General features: G+C 34.9%; 2 protein-coding genes across 2 annotated transcripts; one reads left to right on the top strand and one right to left on the bottom strand.

Annotated features, from left to right (window-relative positions):
• Nucleotides 1–1,619: 1,619 nt before the first annotated feature.
• LOC140887996 (1,4-dihydroxy-2-naphthoyl-CoA thioesterase 1-like) lies at nt 1,620–4,364 on the top strand. Its single transcript, XM_073295665.1, has 5 exons — nt 1,620–1,777; nt 2,326–2,661; nt 3,101–3,292; nt 3,857–4,009; nt 4,146–4,364. The coding sequence occupies exons 2-4, from the start codon at nt 2,518–2,520 to the stop codon at nt 4,007–4,009; spliced, it is 489 nt and encodes a 162-aa protein (XP_073151766.1). The 5' UTR covers nt 1,620–1,777; nt 2,326–2,517; the 3' UTR covers nt 4,146–4,364.
• A 131-nt stretch (nt 4,365–4,495) lies between these two features.
• LOC140889710 (polygalacturonase-like) lies at nt 4,496–7,980 on the bottom strand. The gene is made up of 9 exons (XM_073297434.1): nt 7,642–7,980; nt 7,296–7,427; nt 6,563–6,730; nt 6,416–6,436; nt 5,940–6,147; nt 5,610–5,691; nt 5,387–5,495; nt 5,146–5,262; nt 4,496–4,870 (listed from the first exon to the last, which is right to left on the bottom strand). The coding sequence occupies exons 1-9, from the start codon at nt 7,978–7,980 to the stop codon at nt 4,652–4,654; spliced, it is 1,395 nt and encodes a 464-aa protein (XP_073153535.1). The 3' UTR covers nt 4,496–4,651.
• Between the last annotated feature and the right edge of the window lie 16,444 nt (nt 7,981–24,424).

Raw genomic sequence — 24,424 nt, 5'->3', positions numbered from 1 at the left:
AAGACCATTTGACTTATTCGGTATTGTATAGGGGAGATCTATAAATAAATTGCATTTGCCAAGTTTGGAAGTATCCTCTAATTTAGTGCATAGAAAGTAGAACCAAATATTTTTACAAATATCATGCTACATGTATAATGTGGTATAAACATTGGATTACAAAGTGTATTTGAAATTACAAAACTATCATAAATATACTTTTGAATTTTTTTTTTTTGAAATAAAGTTCATGAATAATTTTTTAATGATAAATTCAATTTATAATCCAATTTGTAATCCTCTATACTTATAATATATTTTTTTCAGACATATGGTTCCCAAAGAGTTGACAATGTTGTCATCTCACGTGGGCTTTGCAAACTAATAAGTTTGAGTAGTTTGTTACGCCAGAAGCATGATTCTTGCCTCCTTAAAATGAGTATGTGAAAAAGTTGTTTTACCCATCTAAAAATTAGGAATATTTTCAGCTACTATAAATAAAATTTTTCCTATTTTTTTTGTCTTCTACAAGGTTGATATCATGCCAACGTTACGATAACACCTAACGTTTTTTTATCCAATATTTCAAAATTGATTTATTTTAATAACAAATTGATTTAAATTTATTTTAATAACAAATTGATTTAAATATGTATGTGATGTTCATAAAAATACATGAACTATGTAGTCAAATTAAAATTTGATATTACAGAATAAGATCGCTGTCTTATACTACATCTTTGTCAATGAAAGTTCGGTACTACCCTTCAAATAACTACCCAAAATATAGATTGAATAATCCAAATACATTTACATCTTATCTATACTATTTATATTTTACTATATTATCTATATATTAGATGAGGGTTTTATACTAAATTTAACATATATTTTTTTTAATTTATATCTCAAATGACTAATATATCATCAATTTTCTCTAACATCATTAAATTAATTTTCAAATTCTATTATCCATTTTTATTAAATTATCCAAATATATTTTTATAAATTCTCTTTATTTTTTTTAAAACTTACATGTTTTTTCTGTATTATAATTTTTTAACGTTTTTTTACCAAATAATTAAATTGTCAATTACGTGAAAATCACGTTCCACGATTGCTAGTGTAGAATGAATTGGACCGTGAATACAAAGTACACCAACATCGACTCAATCCTTGTGCAATACTTCCAAATTCAAAATTGTACGATAGAAAAGAGAATGAGAGAGTGTATTTTAAAATGAATATTGCTAGAGGTACAATATATATCGTGTACAACGATATTTACAACAAATATATCGTGAGATTTTGCTATTATATCGCGATATTTTACATTCAATTTATCATGAGATTTTGATAAATGAAATTTTTTTATTGAATTTTTTGTGTTGTACAAATTGATGTACAAATTTAGTTGTACATGTAGCATTGCTCTTTTAAAATCCATAATTGAAATTTGACTTCAAAAAAGACAATATATATATATATATATATATATATATATATATATATCATTTGTTTTTTCGAGTCAATTTATATAATTTTTCAATTCCTAAACGCAACCAAATTCACGCGGACACAAGCATAGTGTATCATAAAGTGCCATATCGATTTCACTGAGTTGGCAGACACCTGATTCGCCACGGCGGCGCTCATCAGTGTTGACCCATGCATCTAGCCTAACACGGCGGCTCACCGGTGTATATATTTTGGTCCCTTCTTCGCAAATTGTGGATGCCTGTGTCGCTTCACTTGCTCTGTCTCCAAAAAAATTCTCCTACCCCATACTGGATTGCTGGTGAGTTTTCTTGTATCCCTATCAAAATCCTGTTTTTTTGTCGTTGTGTCGGTACACTAATCGAGACTACTTTTTGTTTTGCGGTTGTGATTTGAGTTGAGCGGTGCTCTATTTTGGTACTGATTTTTAACTTTTACGTGATTTACGGGATGAAGAGCTTGTATTTTCAGTTATTGTCAAATCCATTTTCCTCTTGAGTCTGAAATTTTTATTTTTTTCTTTCGATTTACCTAGGCATCTTTTTACATTTTGAGACTCTTTTTTCTTTTGCACATTTGCAAAATCTTGGCTTTTAGCTTTGTGTTGTGGAATGAATATAATGTGATTTCTTTGGGAGTCTGTGAAGCTTTCCTTTTATGGTTAATTGATAAAATTTTGGATGAATATCCATATTTGATGGTATAAGAATTCCTCATTGGATCATAATCAAACCGTGAGTTTGATATGATTGCTTTTTCAGTGTAGAATATTTATAATAAGATCCTACCTCCATAACTATAAAAACAATACCTCATAAATTCCACCTGACGAACTCTTTCGTACAACAGTGTTTTTTCGACTCCTAGGATTTGAGGGGGTGCATCACTTGGCAATTGGCTTTAGAAAGATTGGATCAATCGCAGCCAAGTGCTATTTCTGTGGACATTCAAGTTCAGCTGAGAGAGAGTGTATTCGACCCGCTTTTAGTTATTCGATTATTTTCCTACAAGAGCACCCGAAGCAAGCAGAGATAGAGAAGGATGAACCCACCACCACCACCTACCGGAGGACGACCAAATACAGAGATTTTGGATTCTACGCTTCACATGATTGGATTTGAAATAGACGACCTTTCGCCTCACAAAGTTTCAGGCCACCTTCTGGTCACTTCAAAGTGTTGTCAGGTAACACTCCTTATGCTAGCTTATTTGTAATTTTGATTGTAAAGATATCTTCGAGTATTAACTTCTTGTCAGTGCATCTCTTATAATTATTTCAATGTTTTGGACCATTGGTGTCTACCAAGGTATGAGTAGCAATATCATCCAAGTTCAGTTCTTCTATTCTGCAGTCACTTAATATTTTGAAACAAGTCGTGTGTTGATTTCTCAAACTTTGATGTCCAATACCTGACATGCATGTATGCATTATATATTGTTTCTGGATCTATGTTTCATGGTCTACGGCATAAATACGAGTGCAAGTGTTAAATTATACAACTTTCATCGGATCACCTTCCATTATTTTCAACTGTTGAAATAAGTAGTTTCTAGCAACTTTATGACAACTTAAATGATTGGTGTTTGAGTTCTTTAATTGAGCATATGAGATCTGGATATGCAGCCATTCAAGGTGTTGCATGGAGGGGTCTCGGCTCTCATAGCGGAGGCTCTCGCAAGCATGGGAGCTCACCTTGCGTCAGGTCTGCAGAGAGTGGCTGGAATACAACTCAGCATTAACCATTTAAAGAGCGCACAGTTAGGAGACTTTGTCGTTGCTGAGGCTACGCCTGTCAACGTTGGCAAAACCATTCAGGTAAAAAAAATATATTAATAAATGGTGTTTTATCATCTAGATAAGAGTCTTAAATATAAAACTACTGCTTGTGCCAACCCTATGAGCTCAAACTTTTCCAAAAGTTTTTTCTCCTGTGGTATTAGCGAAAAGAGGTCATAAGTTCAAGGTTTTTGTTCACAAAATCTCATATATTACCTTAATTTCGTATCAGATGCTCGTTTCTTGACCTTTGTTGCCTGAATATTTAATCAGTGCACGCTTTTACACCTTGAATATCAATTTGGGATTCGTCTCAGGGTTATGCGTGGGAGGCTATGTGTATAAAATTATTGTTTGGACTACATAATATGACCTCAAGTTTTTGGAAAAAACTTATCTTTTGTCAAAGAGAATGGATGCTTCGCTAAGGGGAAAAAAAGCACCACAAGTAACTGAAACGGTGTACATTCAAATGAAAATTAGTGCAACCTTTGTATTTTGAATAGCATGGGGCTATGTTTGTAATCAATTAAAGATGCAAAAATATGTATATATTCATGCATATCTGCTCTAAGTAAGAATGCCATGGAACTTTTTGAGCAGGTATGGGAGGTGCACCTTTCGAAATGTGATCCTTCCAAGCCCGAGAATAAAACACTAATTGCATCCTCAAGGGTTACTCTTTTTTGCAATTTGCGTGTACCAGAATCTGTCAAGGATGCTCCTGAAAAGTTCAGGGCATATGCAAAATTATAGGTACGCCTAGTATTTGTGTTCTCACTTCCAACACTTAACAAAAGTGGTTTTAAATGCAGAAAAATAAACTTTGAAGTTTGAAATGTAGCTACACAATCCAACTTTGCTGATTTATGTTACATGTTCTTGTTTCCAGACACATCACGGCATGGCGAAATCACAGATTGTTTAGCTTCATCAAATATTTCGTCCTCGTCATTTAAACAATGCTAGAAGACTCTCAAGCTCGGAAAAAATATTACTAGTTTGCGCCTTTCGTGCGAGCCTGTAAGCAATTAGCAATGATCTAAATTTACATTTGTACCTCGTAACATTTTCCACTTGAATAAAAAATGATAGATATTGATAACTTTTATTGTTGTGTTGAGGCTGTTGTGCATTTCTTTGTATTGAGCTATCTATTAAAAAATAACCTCAAATTTGCAAACAGCAGTATCATTTTATTACGAGGCACAATTAGTCCTCAATTATTGCTTATGATACAACAGGGATACAAATGTTCTTTAATAAATAAAAATGAATATTATACATTCCTATGATATGTGCACCAATGAATGCCAGATCGTGTAAAGAATCCATAAACTTCATCCCTGCAAATTTTTATTTGTCCTGCCAGAATTTATCATCAACTGTCTTGTAATTTTATGTGCAGCTTGGTATAACTGTTCCATATTTCTGTAAATTGACATTGTTGCAAACAGCTTTAGCTTTTCCTCCCCCATTCCCTGTTAAATCCACATTTTGCAATACAATTCCTTGGCATGGATGGCTTTGACTGCAGTTGAAATCGATAGCTACATTTGAAGCACTTGTGCCTTGGATATTTTGGTACACAACATTCTTTACTTGTACAGCTGATGCCTGGTTTTGACAAGAAAAGAAGTTTGTATGATTAGGGATGAGTTTCAAGCTGAATATATCTCAAGCAGCATCCCACTCAAGCTCAGCTCCGAAATAATTCTGTAATGAAGCTTGAACTCGACATGTTCACTTGATTGAATCATTAATCAAGATTGAGACATTTATACTCGAGCATGACTCGATTCTTGCTCTTTTTGCTCAGGCTCGAGTCAAGTTTTGGCCGAACCTCCTAAAAAGAGAAATATGTTGTGTCTGAGGGTTCTTATTTGTTTTACCTGTTGTTTGCATGGTCCATCTTGGTCACAATAGTTCTGGTCTATGATTATAGGGTTTTTCACATTTTGCATCTCCACATTCTGGAACTTGATATTGCTTGCACTTCCTGATCCACCCTGTTCACATAGTTTAAGAATCCATGAACAAAACAACTTAAACGAAGGAGGGGAACAAGATTTTCATTTAGCAAAGCATTCTCCATAATCTTGGATCTATATATACATATTTTTTTTCACTTACCTGCCATGTCTTGATTCTAACTCCATTAGTGGTACCAGAAAACTTTGCTCCATTGACAACAACATCAGACACAAGAGCTTCTGAATTCCGGGCACCTAAGCTTCCAATACTGAAATCAAGAAACATCATCTGTTAATACTGTAGTTCAACTTCAGTAGTTAGTATGAGATATAGTCCATACATCAGTCTTTTATATTCGAATTCGGGATATTGAAAATCTCACCTGATGCCATGTCCAGGTCCACAAGTGATGCCTGTGGCTTGAATCCTTGCTGATCCACTCACAATTGAAATGCAGTCATCACCTTCATTCGAAATCCAAACAGTTAGTTTAAAATTACCTACGAGGTGATCGTCCTCGGGCCTTTAGGATGCGAGGGGTTGTGCCTCAAAACCAGTCGAGATACGCTAAGTTTGGATTCTTTGGAATCCACCGAGTAATGCAATCACATTGACGCCTAATTTTTAGGATTTGACATATGGTTCTAGCTCTGGTTTGGTTTTGTTTCGTGCCCGATTCGGAATCGGGATATCACATATTTTAACTAAGTACCTGTGCCAATGGTGCAACTTGAGATACGGATGTTTTGAGTGGCTGTAACATGGATCCCATCAGTGTTGGGGCTCTTCTCTGGAGCGTTCACTACAAGATTTGAAGCCTCAACATTTGTGCAAGTGTCAAAGGACAAGTGAATTTGCTGGGCATTTTGGATCTTTAGATTATTCACTACCAAATTTGTACACTTCAAAAATGTCAAAGCCTGTAAAATAAAAAAAAAACAAGTAATAAACTATATCTGAGGATATGACGAGGAGACAGAGCACAATGGCGTAGGAGAGTCCATATAGCCGACTCCACTAAAGTAGTGCGTTGTGAGAGTTTTTAGAAAGTATTTATCAGCTTTTTCTTCACAAAATTTTTTTCTTGTGAAGGAATAAACAAATCCTAAACGCCATTTTAATCTGATAAAGACTCGGGTGTTGTATTATAAAACTCGAGACAAAAGGCGTATAACAGCACGAAATTACCGTTGGAGCATCCTTGCAAGGCTGCAACAAAAGAATAATTAAACAGAAACAGAGTATTAGTAACAAAGGCAAAATATTTTCAAGGTCATTAATTTTTTTATGTTCAGATAACATAATTAATAATCAAATATATATATATTTCCTGACCTTGGCTTTATTTATTTTACAAGAATTTTGCCACCAAATATTGCCATTGCCATCAATAGTCCCACCACCTTCAACTTGAAGATTTTGGACACTGTCAAAAACTATCCAATGCCTCCCATCTTTACTGTAGTCTGAGGCAGCGTTGGATGCAATAAGGGTTCCAGATATCTGTGAATATTCAATTAGTTTCAAAAATAATTTAGAATTTTTCATCAGAAATTAAATATCGTGTTTGTTTGGTTTTATATATCTTTTTTGGCCAAAATTGTTTAGTTTTATATTTATATTTGGTTAATGGAACTTTTAGCTTCTATTTAAAATTAATTTAAAAACCACTATTTATTCAAATACCCTTCTTTTAAGAAAAAAACTTTTTAAAGCTAAATATTATGATCCGAGTTTGTCGAACATGTGGTGATCATCATGAAAATTAAGTTAAATGAAATAAATATTGTCACCATTCTGTGATTGAAGTAACATAATCCTCTTTTTAATGTAAGTGAGGCTGTCAAAAGTTCAAAACCTAGTAACAATAAACTCTCTCCCCTATATTGAGATTAAAAAAAAAAAGGATTGTAGACTCGATCAGAAAGGACATGAAAAAGAAATACAAAACATAAATGAAATGATATATATATACCAAAAATATTTATGAACAAAATGCAATTAATTAAATCGAGTTCAACTAATATAATATGTAAGAAATGATTAGGCTAATAAACTAATTAATCACCTGCATTATTATGTCAGATTTGCAAGGTCCTGTAAACCTTATTGGTTTCAAGAAATAACTTTTTCCCCGGGGAATCACAAAATTGGCCCCATACATAGACGAGCAAGCTTCCTTCCACGCGTTCAGAAATGCCTGATTTTAAATAAAATTAAAGTTAGGGTGTTATGTATTTTCCTTTTTTAATTCGGAAAAAAGGAATAAATATAAAATATCTAAAAAAAAGTATCTAAAAAAAACATACATGTAACATGTAGAATTATATAATTCATGTGATCATTTTTGTTATGGTATCTAATGGATCACTTAAAATCACATATATATATGCTTGTGAATAATTCATATATACCTTAGAGTCATCGGTATGTCCATCACCTTTAGCTCCATAGTTGAGCACATTGATCGTTTTATAAGTAATCGTCGATGCGGCGGCTCGTCTTTCGAATTTCTCGAAACCTGCAGAGAGCTGGCCATCGAACTCGACGGAGCTATTGTCAAACTCGACTACGTCTTGGTCGAGGTTGAAATACGAGGGGTAAGCCCGAAAATCGTAGCCAGTTTCTTCTTGGGAGCTGTCGTGATCACGAGGAAGCTGATGATCGTCGTCGTCGTGGATGATACAAGAGCAACATAGACTTAAGGAGAGGACAACAATCAAGTATGGTAGAATATGGTTTCGAGGAACCATTGTTTAATTATTGTAAATAATTTGATGTGTAACAAATGTTGGTTTGGCAAATTGTTGGAAAGAGTTCTTGTGGGATCAATGGAAGTTTGAGCTAAGAGGGTATGTATGGATGTGATGACAAAGTCCTGTCGATATTGCATATATATTTATAGAAGTTGGGGTGGGGGGTATATAGGGTGGGTGGTAGGGTGGGGGTTTTGTTAGTTATGTAGTTTGGATGGGGAGATGAACAAAACGTTATTTGGTTAACATATGATGTATTATTATTTTGAAAATACTTCTTTTCTTTTTTTGGAAGAATGAATCATTTTGGTTTTAGTTAGCACGAAATACCTTGTAATTAGGATAAATTTAATTAGTTAGTAGCATAGAAAATAATTTTGAACATGTTTATATATCTAACATTAGTATTAACAAATGCGCGCTTGGAATTTTCTTAAACTTCATTATGAAATATTTGTATTCGTAATTATAATTATTTGATTGATCATGTGAAATTTCATTTTGATTATTTTTAAGTTTGTAATGGCACTCAAATTTCAAATTTTCTACTTTTTTTTAAAAAATTGGTTTGCTTGAAAGGGTGTGCGTTTAGGGGCCAAAACATGTCACTATTTGTAGACATGTTTGTCCTTATCACCGAACAAAATAAGAAAATAAGGAAAGATTATGATGAAATTATGCATATGAAAAGAAAGATTATGACGAGAGATTATACATATAAAAAATATTATGGCGAGATTATGCATCTCAAAATTCCAATAACTCTTTATATTTATGCATCTCAAAATTTCTATAAATCTTTTTATAAGTCACCTAATTACTTATAATTTAACATTGCTGAAAATTTTGAGCAGGATTAATATTTATCCATTCAAAAAATTTTTCCACAAGTATCACAAGAGCATATAAATATTATGTAACTAGTGGATTGTGGCACACACAGAATCATGTTTTCAGTAAAAAAACAAATTAAATAAAAATAAAGAATACAATTTTTTTTTAAAAATAAAATAAAACTTATTATTATTTTTAGATTGAAATGTAATGAGAAAAAATAAAATATAAAAAAATACTATCACGGTTTAGTTAATTTGATAATATATATGGAGGGACTTTTAGGAAAATCCAAAATTATATATACTATGACTCTATATAAACCACCCCTTTGTACGTGGTATTCATCTTTGTTTTTTCCAAAGCTTGACTCAATTAGTTCTACGAATGAATAATATCGTGCATCATTATCTTATGATTCTTATCTAAATATTTTGATTTCTAATCCTTAGTTCATGAATTCTTATCATTTCATCAATGCGTCAAGCGATATCTTATAGTATATAGTGCTATTGTCAAATCTCCCGATTGAGAACTAGAAGAAAATATTAATCCAATTGATCTACATATAACTACTAATAAATTAACTCAAAAATAGCATATACACACACACACACACACACACTGCAGACATAAGTACTAAGTTTTTTTAGGTGTTAAAATATTTTGTGTTCTCCTAATAAATGCACCATCCAGAGTAATAAAATGATGTTATTATAAAAATTAAGAATTATATGTATGATATATTTATTACTATTACTGTTCTCTACGACTCTTTTGGTATGGAAATGAGATGGGAAAAAGATTTAGAAGAAAAGGCTAGCAAAGTAGTTGCTGACTTTTGCTCCATGCTTCCATATTATACATATTATATATATATATATATATATATATATATAATATGAAAGCATGTTGAAATTAATATGAGACGCATGCTTTTGCTTGCTAAATATGTCTATGTTTTATTTAGAAAATATTAAAAGATATTGGTTTTTATCCAATTTATAGACCTATATGTGGCTCCTGTAATTTTTTAAAGATCTATGTTTGTCAACGTGAAAAAAATATTAATAATCGTTGGGCATATTTATAATAATTTTTCGGATACAAATTTTATTTTTTCGATTAGATCGACACATGTGCGGTTATCTGCAAATAGATGGTAATTAATTTATTTTTCTCTAATTAACTGAAATTAAGTACTGTGTTTAGATTTTTTTAAATGGTTAGACACTCTTGTTTTGAATATATATACGGTTTTGATATGCTGCCCACCCATCGTGTGCCCATCCAATATAATTTTATCATTCTTAACAGAAGATGGGGCAACTAGCAACGGATACGATCGATTTTCTTTTAAAGAAAGTAATCTAATTTTCCCATGTTTATCACATGCTTGAAATATAGAGAATAAATCAACTATTAACATTATTAATATCAAATCTTAACAGAAACCCCATGCGGCCATGACATTGTGATTGTTACTACTGGAAGATATCGTTTTTGGACAAATGGTATTTTTTTTTTATTTTTTATAAAGTTCTTATGAAAATCCAAACAAACAAACATACATAAAAATTAATGATTTTTTTACACCCAGTGTTCTTAAAAAATCAAGCACATTAATATAATTAACCCTATTTGTAATGAGTTTTGTGTCTTTGCTTTAAAAACACTAGGTTATAAATGCCCGTTGATTTTATGCATGGAGGCTTTGGCCTTTTCTCAAAATTTCATATAGGATGCTGATGCGGTACTACTTTGCCAGACATAAAATTGATTGCATGTATCAATTTTTGCATACAATTATAATTGTCAAACTCGCAATTACTTCATCATTAAAGGGAAAATTTAACATACAAAGTTTAGTTTATTGGTGGATATTATCATGGTTGAGTTCAACCTACGATTCCCTATGTGTAGTGTATTACTCTAACATGCAATTGATCTAATGACTCATGTTTTATCACATTAATTCATATTGAGATATTAATATTTCGATACATGTTTGAAGTACTATTTTAAGGATAATATTATGAGATATATGTCGTACGTACATGTCTAATACATTTAATTATATATGCGCACTTATTTAGGAAATAATTATATATGACGGTACATTTGACATTTGGTCGTCATAATGATCAGGTTATATATATATAGTATTCATGATATTTCATAAACTAAGGAACGTTATAAAATATTACTCTTATCATATTTTAATTTTTAAAATTATTATTTGGGTACGTTTCACCACATTACGTGAATATTTTGGGCTTGGAATCCTTCTATATATTTACGCATGTCAAATAGAATTACATCACATGAGATTGAACATTTAGAAAGAGCTAGGATAGTTAACCATATGTTCTAGTCTAATGATAACGTATGACAAGAATAACTTCGAAGCTTTTCCTAAGTACGACGTTGCAATCCATGATCCACTAAAAATACGACAAGTGTCCGTAGCCGATCGATTTGAATTTATCATGCTTTAAAATATACCTTCTAGTGATTTTATTTAATTAATTACCCAAATAAATCATATATAACTTATCCAATCGATGGCGAATATTCAATTAACCATTTTAAATACCTAGATCTGTTAATAAACCATGCGTTTGATTAATGTGAATTAATGTTCATCCTTTTATATAGTTCCATATATGGAAACGTGTATATATCTCGATATTTAATCCAAACATACAAATACTAATATATAGGATCGAACATATATAAATGGAATTATAAAATTTGGATTTAATTATAAATAACCTCGTTATAACGCTCATTAACTCCCACTTTAGTTGAGTATACTCTCCCGATTTCACGGATAAATTTTATTAGAAAAATGTCTTATTTGACCCAATCCATGAAGAAAGTATTATTTTTATGTCAAAAATATAAGAATACCGATTGATACTATTAGGCTGCGTTTACTTTAAATGATGAGATTGAGAAATGATAGATTAAAATATGATTATTAAGATAATTTGATAGGATATAGAGTGTTTATGGATAAATAATAATATCTTTAGTTGGATGGATTAAAAAATTTCACTCTCTTACCTTGTAGAAATTTATAATCCCATGAAAAATTTAGGACTAAAAATCATCTGTGAATCCTATCATTAATAGGCCGAAAGATTTATACCCATTTTCAATTTTGCAAGTAAACATAGGATTAGTTGGTATTAATTATGTAATCCTTTATTTATCAAGACAAGTGTAAACGCAACCTTAAAATGAAGAGTATGTCTATTATGAAACGAACCCACGGATCTATATTTATGTAAGATGGGTCTACCAGATCCATATTTATAACGTCAAGTAATACTTTTGAATAAGTCGGGTCAAAAAATCGTTTCACAAAATTGACTATTAAGATACTCTCCTGGATTTCTTGTGTCAATTATTTTTAGATTGTATTAAAATAATCAGGTCGTTAGTTTTTTAAAAATAGGGATAACAGCAATTTTAAACGTGTTATTTACATTTTTCCCCCTTTTGGTCTTGTTGTTGATAATGAAATTGTATTTTCAATCTTGTAATTTTTCATTTGTTTTTATTTTTGGTCTTATTACGATGAATTTGTATTTTTAGTCCTGTAACTTGTGTGTTGTTTTCATTTTGATTCTTTAACTTGTATTTTCTTTCATTTTGGTCCTTATATGATCGATAAAAAATCAAAATTAAATGAAAATAGCTTTAAGTTAAAGAACAAAAATAAAAACAATATATAAGTTACATGATTAGAAATGAAAATTCATCGAAACGTACAGGACCAAAATGAAAACAACATGCAAATTACAGGATTGAAAATACAAATTACCTTTAACAAGACCAAACTTCAAAGATTTTTTTATATATACATTTCTTTTAAAAAATTATTATTCAAACGAATTGAGATGTTACAGTAAATTTGGTAAAGTCTTCAATTTTCTTGTATATATTTATTTTACTTTAATTATTGTAATTAAATTTGTAAGTAAAGTTTATTTGATCTTTTATTGAGGGCTTATTTAACTTAATAAGAAATAAATAGTTATCAATATATAGTACTTTACAAAAACACTATAGTGATCCTGTCCGAATTATCTATTAACTTGTCGTCTTAAGCATGCAATTAGCTCAGTACCAAATAATTAACAAACAGAGTACTATATTGAGGAAACTTAAAAACTTAGTTACAATATAAACCAACGAAATACAACCGGTACTGAAAAATCAAATGTAGTATACAACCATATAAAAATACCAAATCCAACTTTAGAAAAATAAAAACTCCTAGCATCTCCTGGTCCCAGCACCTAACCCTGCCTCGATTCTCCCGCTCCGTCCAACTTGATACATGTCCCGTGGAATAGAGTGTCCAAGATAACACCAAGGACGTGAGCGACAAACGTCCAGTACGATAAGTATAAATGTACAAACTGATAATATGATGCATACATCATGATATGACGTGTGACTGGTCAAACCACTAAGTCCTGCTCAGAATAAACGTCAATGAATATGTAGCACCATCTGAGAATATGACCGCGGGGTAGCTCACACACTCGTCTAGACCACCGTGGCATCAGTATCCGTCATAACAGTAGCTCCCGGAGTCAGACCATATTAATTTAAGGTTCTAAAAAGCGTGAAGCGCGTCGAAGCATGGAGGTCAAGCTTCAAGCTTTTCAATATTAAGCGAGCTTAGAATGAGCTTAAGCGTGAAAAAATGTTTTCAATTTTTACTATAATTTTAATTATTTTAAGACAAACATTAAATAAAATTTTAGATTAACCATAAATATATGATTTAATAGATAATTCAAGTTGTAGCGACCCGACCCGGATCCACTACCTAATCAGAGTTAAGAGCATAATTAAGCATGCATTAAATAAAATCGCTGCGGAAGACTTAAATACAAATAAATCGATGGAATACAACCGGCTAAACAAACTCGATTATACAACCCAATCGAATCGAATTTAAATAAAACCTACAGCTAATCTTGCTGTCTTCAAGGTCACTGGCTACTCCAGGCTCCTGGTGATCAATCCTGCACCTACACCTGCCCCGTCGATTAGGGTATCCAGATACACAAAAAATACTGGACGTGAGCTCTAAGCTCAATACGAAAGCACGGATAAACATACAAATATGATGCATGCAAATGACAGGGTATCCATATCTGGGATAACTGTATACGAACTGCTCAGACTGGCGCCTGGAATATAAGCTCGTCACATCGGGGTAGCTAACCACTGTGCGCGACCACTCATTCCCAAATCACGGACGCGGACCACGGAGTCCTTCATGTATCAGTACCTAAGGGTACTCGATATCAAACGTCCTAACAGGGCTGAGCAACCCTAACTGGCTCATCTCGAAAGATATACAGATGTACAGGCACAAGATGATATGCACATGCCGCATAACAATAATAACATGCAAACACATAAATGCAACATATAAGCATGCATATCCGCTGGCAATCTCAGTCAGTACTTACGTACCTTTCTAAGGCAGTCCTATTAGTCCCACTCTAGGTTCCAAGCCTATCATCAAGTCTGCGTCCGTCGTCAGTCCACTGATGGAGACTATCCCGCAACTAGGGGTACACCCCTGCTGCAGCTCCACAGCTTCAAGCACTGCTCCGCTACACGAGCACTGCTCCGCTACTGTGTCAGACACTGTCTGACTATACTAAAATATGTTTCCTACTCCAACTTTAAAATAAGAGTACCCAAAGCCCTAAATAGAGCCTTGCAGGCGAAGGAGAGGAACTCGGAATCGGCAAGAAATGAATACCTCGGACCTTATATTTATAGGCATCGATCGGAACCTCCGATCCTCGATCGGAACCTCCGATCCTGCCATCGGAGCTTCCGAACATCCTCATCTTTCACGTGTCAAAATCTCACTGGTTGACTTCGGATAGGGGTGATCGGAGCTTCCGATCCTGTTCGGAGCTTCCGATCAACCACACGTCATGGATGACGTAATTCGATCGGAGCTTCCGATCGTAAATCGGAGCTTCCGATCACCTTCGGAGCTTCCGATTTGTCTGACCCTCCGGACCATTTCTGATCATTTTGGGTCTATTTTCGGGCTCCGTTAATCAATTTAGAAGTCTCCTTAATTACATTTTACTAAATCTAACATGATCACACGATAATTACTCATTATCATTAATTCTGGATATGGGCCACTACATTCCCACCACCTTAAAAGGATTTCGTCCTCGAAATCTAAGGTAAACCTCGGGACTATAGTATAAACCATTCGTCCAATTCATTAGTAGTTCCGGTTCAAAACATCTGGTCAAATAACCTTCGACAATACCAAACCTCGCTAAACCTGCAAGGTCTGTTCATTCACTGAACCACATCAGAACATAAACTCGATTTATTATTCGCATTGATTTCAAACTCGCACGCTTTTAACGATCACTCTGGAAATCACTGCCTTCTTATCAGCAATCCTGTGAGAATCGAGTAACACTACTGACTATCGTCAGTTATTCATCGATAACCGTAACAACACGGCACCTTCGGTCCAAATTGCCGACTGTATCAGCCACACTGCCTACAAATCTTAGCATGACACTCCTGCTAAGATCGTAACTAGCCATCAGCTATTCTCAAGACATGCACGAACTCCATCGGTGCCCACGATAAAACCAGATACAACACATTGTATTTCACTGGTCTAACGGTAACATCGCATCCCTTGACGTTATCGCAAAGTTCTAAACAAATTGATCTAGATTTGACTTTCGGTCAAATCCTAGATATCCTTCTTCCAAGAACTCATGTGAGTTACTTTTTATCACTAAGGATAAAATATTTCTTCCCAAAACAGTACCTTATGTGAATAGAAATGGCAGCTACCGGCCACCAGTTCGCAAAGCAATCGCATCACTGCCACCACTTTAACCATCTGAAATCCTCAGACTAATTGCGATAAACCTTGATCCGAATCCCGCTATCGTAGATAGCATCTACTCAATCGTATTAGTCATCCTTCCATAGATAACAACAAAATCCTGACAATTCCTGGCATCATAGTACGTACTTTCAGTACTCACCCTGCCATTGGCCAACGAATGTTCCCAAAGAACAACAACTAGCAAACAGAGATTTTTAACCCCAATTGTGACAAAATCCTTATACACAATTTCTTGTCTAAATGCATCCTTCGAGGTCGTCGCCTCGAAATTCACTACCATCCTGCTGAAACCCTCAGATGGACCAACACCACACTCAGCATTAGTAGCCTATATAGAATGCTTACTTCTATCTCGGAACTAGAGATAGTATCGACGAAAACGATTCCGGTTAATCCTATTTCAGATAACCAAATCCTTGGCTCACTAGCGGGGATAACCAAACTAATTCACCTTGATCCCGCACAGAATCTATCGATACTAGTGGAAATTACGTTATCTAATCCTTTCAATGACACAACATATCAAAACGCACCAGGATATCAGTGACAACAATCCTGCAAGACTCAGAAACACAAGTCTCAGCTGCTGTCTCATCCCATGAAACAACTAATGCTAACCTGCTAATGTTCATTGAAATCCATGAGCACTTGTCGAATCGCCTCTCAACAACAAATCTTGAGAAATCTGCTGGAAGCCCTCAAGCTAAACATTCTGACTAACAGTCCCCAAAATTTTGTCCACTGAAAATCCTGGGACAATTACTGAATTCTATTTCAGCAAACTGGATAAATCATTGCTAAAACCAAGCAATGTTCAGATCAAAATCCGTCAATGGTAATCTCAGTAATGTTATTAACTAGAAAATTATCACAAGAGCCAACCTATGACTATTCTCGTGATCTGTAGAATCCAAAATCCCCGATTCTAGCATCCCTGGAGATTCCTTAGTGACTAAAGAATTTCCTAAATGCACTCGAATCGCTATATCAAAGCATACCATACTTAAGTACTATTCCCAGTACTTCTTGATTCACTATATCTCAATCAGTACCGATTGGAATAATCTTATCAATCAAATCGATATACTGTAGCTCTCGCCATGCCTGACGGTACCAATTCTAATCAAACAATCATTGATCGATGAAACTCTCATGGCCGATCAATATCGATGATCTCATTGCCACACGTCCGCAGATCCCAACTACTTGGAATCAAAAGAATCACCGCTGATTCAATCACTCATCTTTGACAAAGTCAGACAACAGTTACAAGTAGTCACTAGTGCTAAACCTGCACCAATCTAGACATACTATCCACTGTCTATATTCATTCAAGATTATCATAAGGACTCGTTCAACCCAAGCCGCAATACAAGTCCAAAAGATTTCACCTATCGCTGAACATGCTCCTGATCACTATATCTCTTGCTAAGACTGCAACAAATCGAAACTGAGGTTACTTGCCGCGGTGTCCCACCTGAAATCACCACCAAGTGTACACTGGCATAAATCACGCTATCCTCACGCCTCAAATAGTCATGTACAATCCTTAGCATCGGATATAATCTATCACTGAAGGAAACCATCATTGCTGAAAAATACTCATCCCCGAGTCAATTGTTATAGGAAGTTCACAAACCATCTCCTGGATAGCCCCTATCACAAGAGCATCCAAACACCGACTAGATCCACTAGTCTATCAGTATCCAATAGGCTAAAACTATCTGCTCAGAGTACGCACTTGTCAAGGAAATCCCTCCAAGACTGGTCCTTATGACAAAACTACAAACCAATATCTCTGACGACAGTCAGACGATATCTAAACCACTGATACATAACCAGTCATCTAATCCAAAGTCATACCCCGTCGTGACTGTTACCAAAACTCTAGACTAGGTAGCCCTCCCACCGCCAATCCTGAAGCACGAAGGCTTCCAGGTATTCTCCGAAGTACGAAAGACTCCCAGAGTAACACTGGCATAGGGTCGCGCTCCATCATGTCTAGTCATGGTCATAGTCCACAACTCTCGGCATGTACTAAACTGGTTCCTGATGAAATCCCATCATCACGAATTCCCAACCTATGAAGGTCAATCAAGCTACTGTTCTACGGAAACAACCTAGAACGAAACTCAAAATTTCAAACAAGATCAAAATTTTCATGCCCCCAGATGAATCACCTCATCACTGGCACTAACCTAGTCGAACGACTAATTAGGTCAATCCTAGGAAAACACCTAGACTAACCCTTTGTCAATCCGTTACCGCTGGCTTACTCAAAATCCATGAGCTATCCTAGTTGATTAGTCAACTAATTCCAAGCCAAACTTTATAAAATTACTTGCAATCAATCACGAATTGCTGAGCAAACAAATCAATAAAACATGTATCATTACTTCAAGTTTGTACAAATTTTTTTTTATTACAATCCCATGTAATATACAGTATTCAAAATACAACGAAATGTACAACCAATAACTTGAAATGATACAACCGGATTCTGATGATATATTACAACTGAAATACTGTTTACAATTACTTCAATACAGTATTTAAAATCATCGAACTTGTCTTCGCTCCTTGAGCATGAAGCTTCCAATCGACACACGCATCGATACAAGCATACTTCCGTCCAAGTCTCTCTACATGTCCTCCTGCGAAGAACTCCAGAGAAATAGCACGTGTTAGCTAACCAGCTATGCTCTGCGTCAGTGCATGTCAGTCGACTTCTTCTGCTCACGATCTACCATCAGCGTTCTTCTTGTAATCAAATCATGCTTTTGAACATGAAGTTTTCCGTATGCCTACCAAAAGCATCGATACAAGCATACCGGCAAAACCATGTTCTGCACGAGTTTACAGACCTTACGCTCGAAACCTGTCATGCCTTAGGCACTCAAGGTATCTCCTGTGAAGTTCTATCTGACAATCTCTCCAGCTACGAGTGCAGAATCTCTTTGTACTGAAACCACTTGGGTTATTATACACCATTCGTTCCAAAAAGTCCTCACAGATATCTGACGCGATATACCCAATCTTCTCTTCCAGTCTTCCTTTGCTGAAATCCATATGTTCTTCGATCAACATCCCAATGCATCGAATGATAAACCGTCCACAACAGTCAGTTTATCTATCGATATGCTACTACTGGTGTTCTCATCACTGTTGCATTCCTTATTGTAAAAACTTATGCCGCAAACCTCGGCAATGAAGAACCAAATCTTCTTTCGCTAGGCCTCAATAAATCCTACAAGGATAATCAAGAAGTCTTATTATCAATTTCCTAAGTCCCTTGCATGCAGCTCTAATACCATAAATGTAGCGACCCGACCTGGATCCACTACCTAATCAGAGTTAAGAGCATAATTAAGCATGCATTAAATAAAATCGCTGCGGAAGACTTAAATACAAATAAATCGGTGGAATACAACCGGCTAAACAAACTCGATTATACAACCCAATCGAATTTAAATAAAACCTACAGCTAATCCTGCTGTCTTCAAGGTCACTGGCTACTCCAGGCTCCTGGTACTCAATCCTGCACCTACACCTGCCCCGTCAAATAGGGTATCCAGATACACAGAAAATACTGGACGTGAGCTCTAAGATCAATACGAAAGCATGGATAAACATACAAATATGATGCATGCAAATGACAGGGTATCCATATCTGGGATAACTGTATACGAACTGCTCAGACTGGCGCCTGGAATATAAGCTCGTCACATCGGGGTAGCTAACCACTGTGCGCGACCACTCATTCCCGAATCACGGACGCGGACCACGGAGTCCTTTAGGTATCAGTACCTAAGGGTACTCGATATCAAATGTCCTAACAGGGCTGAGCAACCCTAACTGGCTCATCTCGAAAGATATACAGATGTACAGGCACAAGATGATATGCACATGCCGCATAACAATAATAACATGCAAACACATAAATGCAACATATAAGCATGCATATCCGCTGGCAATCTCAGTCAGTACTTACGTACCTTTCTAAGGCAGTCCTAGTAGTCTCGCTCTAGGTTCCAAGCCTATCATCAAGTCTGCGTCCGTCGTCAGCCCACTGATGGCGACTATCCCGCAACTAGGGGTACACCCCTGCTGCAACTCCACAGCTTCAAGCACTGCTCCGCTACTGTGTCAGACACTGTCTGACTATACTAAAATATGTTCCCTACTCCAACTCTAAAATAAGAGTACCCAAAGCCCTAAATAGAGCCTTGCAGGCGAAGGAGAGGAACTCGGAATTGGCAAGAAATGAATGTCTCGGACCTTATATTTATAGGCATCGATCGAAACTTCCGATCCTTGATCGGAACGTCCGATCCTGCCATCGGAGCTTCCGAACATCCTCATCTGCCACGTGTCAAAATCTCACTGGTTGACTTTGGATAGGGGTGATCGAAGCTTCCGATCCTATTCGGAGCTTCCGATCAACCACACGTCATGGATGACGTAATTCGATCGGAGCTTCCGATCACCTTCGGAGCATCTGATCCTAACTTCGGAGCTTCCGATCTGTCTGACCCTCCGGACCATTTCTGATCATTTTAGGTGTATTTCCGGGCTCCGTTAATCCATTTAGAAGTCTCTTTAATCACGTTTTACTAAATCTAACATGATCACACGATAATTACTCATTATCATTAATTCTGGATATGGGCCACTACACAAGTTCTAAACTATAAATATACATATTTATAAAAATGTTTTCATTTTTTAAAAAAATGAAATCTTTCGTTCTAAAAAGCAGTCGCTTAATTGAAATTAAGCATATGTTAATTGGTGCATTTTTTTCGTGTTTTGTAGTTGGAGGAATTTTGATGATCTTGGACAAAAATTTGGGCTAAAAAGTTGAACTCTATCACATTTGGAGTTTCCAAGAGGAAATTTTGAGAAATTGAGTAAACTAGAAGAGGTCCTGAGACAAGGCGTGAGCGCGCTGTGTAACTACGATGTTACTGTCTGGTGGGAATAGAAGATTTCAGAATTTGAGAAGAAAATACCATATTTGAGGAATTCTAATTATGGTAATTTATGGAAGAATTTTGAAGAGAAGATTTTCTTTTAGATAAATATTATTGGAGATTTGTTTTTATCAAAAAAAATTATTAAGATTATCTTGTAGATAATCTTATCTTTTTCCTAGATTATTTTTTTTTATTTTCTCTTAGGCTTTATACACGTTAGTTTAGTTTTTTTAGAACAGAGATTTCTATTTCTGCATTGCACGCTTGAGACGGCCAGACATAGAAAATTTTCTTTTTTTTTTCCTCTTCATAATTTCTAGGTTTGATCGTTTGTATTTTTAGGGAATTATGAAGCCAACTATGCTTGGCTAAGTTTTTATTTCTGATTCAAGGATATTTTCCGGTATTTCGATTCATCACTGTGAGGTTATGCGTTTAAATTGATGTTTTTGTTTGTTTCTAGTATTTGTTGATTTATGATTTATTTTCATGATCTTTGTAGGTCGATTAATCTGACAAATTAATTTGATTTACGATTTTTTATTGTTAACCATGAGTTCAGTGATCGGTAATTGTCATGAATGATTGGTACTTGAGTAGCGATAGATTAGGTGTGTTATGCTATCATAGCATATTTAATTAAACTAAATCAATGAAACTAGATTTAATAGTTGCAGTTATCTCGATTGTTAGATTTTAGGATTAATTATTTTCACAAATCGAAAAGTTATTTTTAATCAATATGGAACGCTATCGAGCCCAGTTGGTTATTCATAAGTTTTGACTGGATGCTGGGTTTGGTCAATTAAAATAGGAGAACACAAAAATATTAGTGGTTATCCCTATGATTTTAAGGTTAATTGCTAAAAATTTGATGAATAAATTATTTGTTAGCCGATGACCAGTGATGTAATTGAAATACGAAAATTCCTTGAATCAGAGTTTGGTAAAATATTGAATTTCTCATTTAATTATTTGCTCTTCTCATTTATTAAATTCTCACATTAATTTTAATTTGTTATTTTTATTCAAAACCAAAAACCCCCCTTTTAGTTACATTCACTTGAAAGAAATAAATACATTTTTCCTGTGGATTCGACCCTGCTCACTACTATACTCGTTTTGTTAGGGAATAGGAATTTTAAGTTTGTTGGCTAACGACGGGCCTATCAAATTTTGGCATCGTTGCCTGGGAACGGTGTTAATAATTATTTCTTTTGAGTTTTGTTATTATTTATTTTTATTCCTTTTTTATGCCTCATTCTTCTCTTACAAGTGAACTGGAATATATTCCAGAAATCGAGAAGACAGCTAGGAGGTTGAGAAAAAAGGCGCGACTACGACGTAACCAAGCATCAATTTCATCTCCTGCTTTGAACGTGGAATTGAACTCAAGCGAATCTGAAAGGGTATCTGACCCCGAGTTTGAAACTGAAGAAAGTGAGCAAGAAGAAACAATGACAAAACCAGCACAGAGAACCCTCAGGGAGTTGGCTAATCTTAATGTTACTCAACAACCATTATGCATTCAATTCCCTACTACTGAAGCCAATTTTGAATTAAAATCTGATTTGATTCACTTGTTACCAATTTTTCGTGGTCTTGCAGGTGAAGACTCGTATAAGCATTTGAAGGAATTCCACATTGTTTGCACAGCTATGAAACCTCAAGGGATTACAAAGGAACAAATTTCACTGCGAGCTTTTCCATTCTCTCTGGCTGACAAGGCTAAGGATTGACTCTATTATTTGCCCTCTGGAACTATAACAACTTGGAATGACATGAAGCAGCAATTTTTGGAAAAACTTTTCCCAACTTCGAGGGCAGCAAACATTAGGAAGGATATTTGTGGGATCCGACAGTTACATGGAGAAACTTTGTATGAATACTGGAAGAGATTCAAGAAACTGTTTGCGAGCTGTCCGCAATACCAAATTTCTGAACAAATTTTAGTTCAGTATTTTTATGAGGGACTCTCAGTTTTTGATAGGAACATGATTGATGTTACAAGTGGAGGAGCACTGGTGAACAAAACACCTCAATAAGCAAGAGATCTTATCGCCAACATGGCTACCAATGCACAACAGTTCGGAACTAGGGAAGACAACGCTCCACAACAAGTTAATGAGGTAATTTCTAGTCCTATTGATCAAAAGTTAGATTCATTGAATTCTCTTTTGAAAATGTTGGTTGCAGGACATGTAAAACATGTCAAAGCTTGTGGTATAGGCTCGGGTCTTGGACATATGACGGATATGTGTCCAACACTACAAGAAGATCCAACGCAGCAAGCCAATGCAATTGGTGGCTTTCTTGGACAACCACAGCGTCGATATGATCCATATTCCAATACCTACAATCCAAGATAGAGAGATCACCTGAATTTCAGCTACAAGAACCAAAGAGGCCAACAAGGATTTTCGCAACAAAATTACAACAAACAACCAACACCTGCACAATCCTCTGACTCAGGTATGTCTCTAGATGAAATTGTTAAGGCCCTTGCCACTAATACTTTTCAATTTCAACATGAATCAAAGGCCAGCATTCAAAATTTGAACACTCGAGTGGGACAGTTGGCAATTGCAATCAATAAGTTGGAAGCACAAAAATCAAGTGGTCTATATTCTCATACTGTGGTGAATCCAAGGGAGAATGTTAGTTCAATTACATTGAAAAATGGTAAAGAATTTGAGGATCAAGATAATGTGGTACCATCAACAGCCAATAAAAACAAAGACAATGAGATAAAAGTGGAAGAAAAAGTAACTAATCAAGATGATGCACTGAAAGGTAAGTTTCGCCTCTCTTTGTGTATAAACATGTTCCCCCATTCCCCCTTGCATTGAATAGGAATTGTGAAATTATTAAGGAGTGGAATGAAAATTTTCGTAGATGCGGGGTAAATATTCCTATATTAGATGATATTAAACCAGTACCTCGTTATGCAAAAATTTTAAAAGAATCGTGTAATAAGAAAATAAGACAGAATTTGAAGGAGTGTCAAAGGGTAAAGGTAGGAGAAAATGTGTCAGCTGTTCTGCAAAGAAATATTCCTATCAAATGCAGTGATCCATGTATAGTTGGCGATAGTAAACTTGAAAAAGCTGTGTTGGATTTGGGTGCTTCTATCAATGTCATGCCTTCTTCTGTTTATAATTATTTGAAACTCGGACCTCTGAATAAAACTGCAATTGTGATTCAAATGGCTGATAGGTCCACTATTTATCCCAAGGGTTTAGTTGAAGATGTTCTTGTGAAAGTTGATAATTTGATTTTTCTTGCTGATTTTTATGTGATTGACATGAAAAACAATGATCTAAATAGTCAAATTTTGCTAGGAATGTCATTTCTAAAAACTTCAAGATCTATCATAGATGTTAATAATGGTACTCTTACTATGGAATTTGATGGTGAGATTGTTAAGTTTAATATTTATGATACCATGAAATATCCTAATTGTGGAAGTACTATTAATGCTCTTGATATCACTGATCATTTGTCACAAGAAAATATGAAATTTTTGGATGAGAATAATTTAGAGGAGATTGTTGCAAGACCTGCTGAAAATTCCTCTATGATTTGCAGACATCTAAAATTGAGCAAAAATTTCCTCCAGATCGACCTAATCAAATACTCATGGAAAATGAAGAAAGTTATCAAGAAATGGGGATTTCCAAGAAATTCAAGC

Source organism: Henckelia pumila, chromosome 3 (genome assembly GCF_033568475.1).
Source record: "Henckelia pumila isolate YLH828 chromosome 3, ASM3356847v2, whole genome shotgun sequence".
NCBI classification, from domain to species: domain Eukaryota; kingdom Viridiplantae; phylum Streptophyta; class Magnoliopsida; order Lamiales; family Gesneriaceae; genus Henckelia; species Henckelia pumila.
The sequence above is the reverse complement of the archived record's forward strand: the minus strand, read 5'-3'. Positions and strand labels throughout refer to the sequence as shown.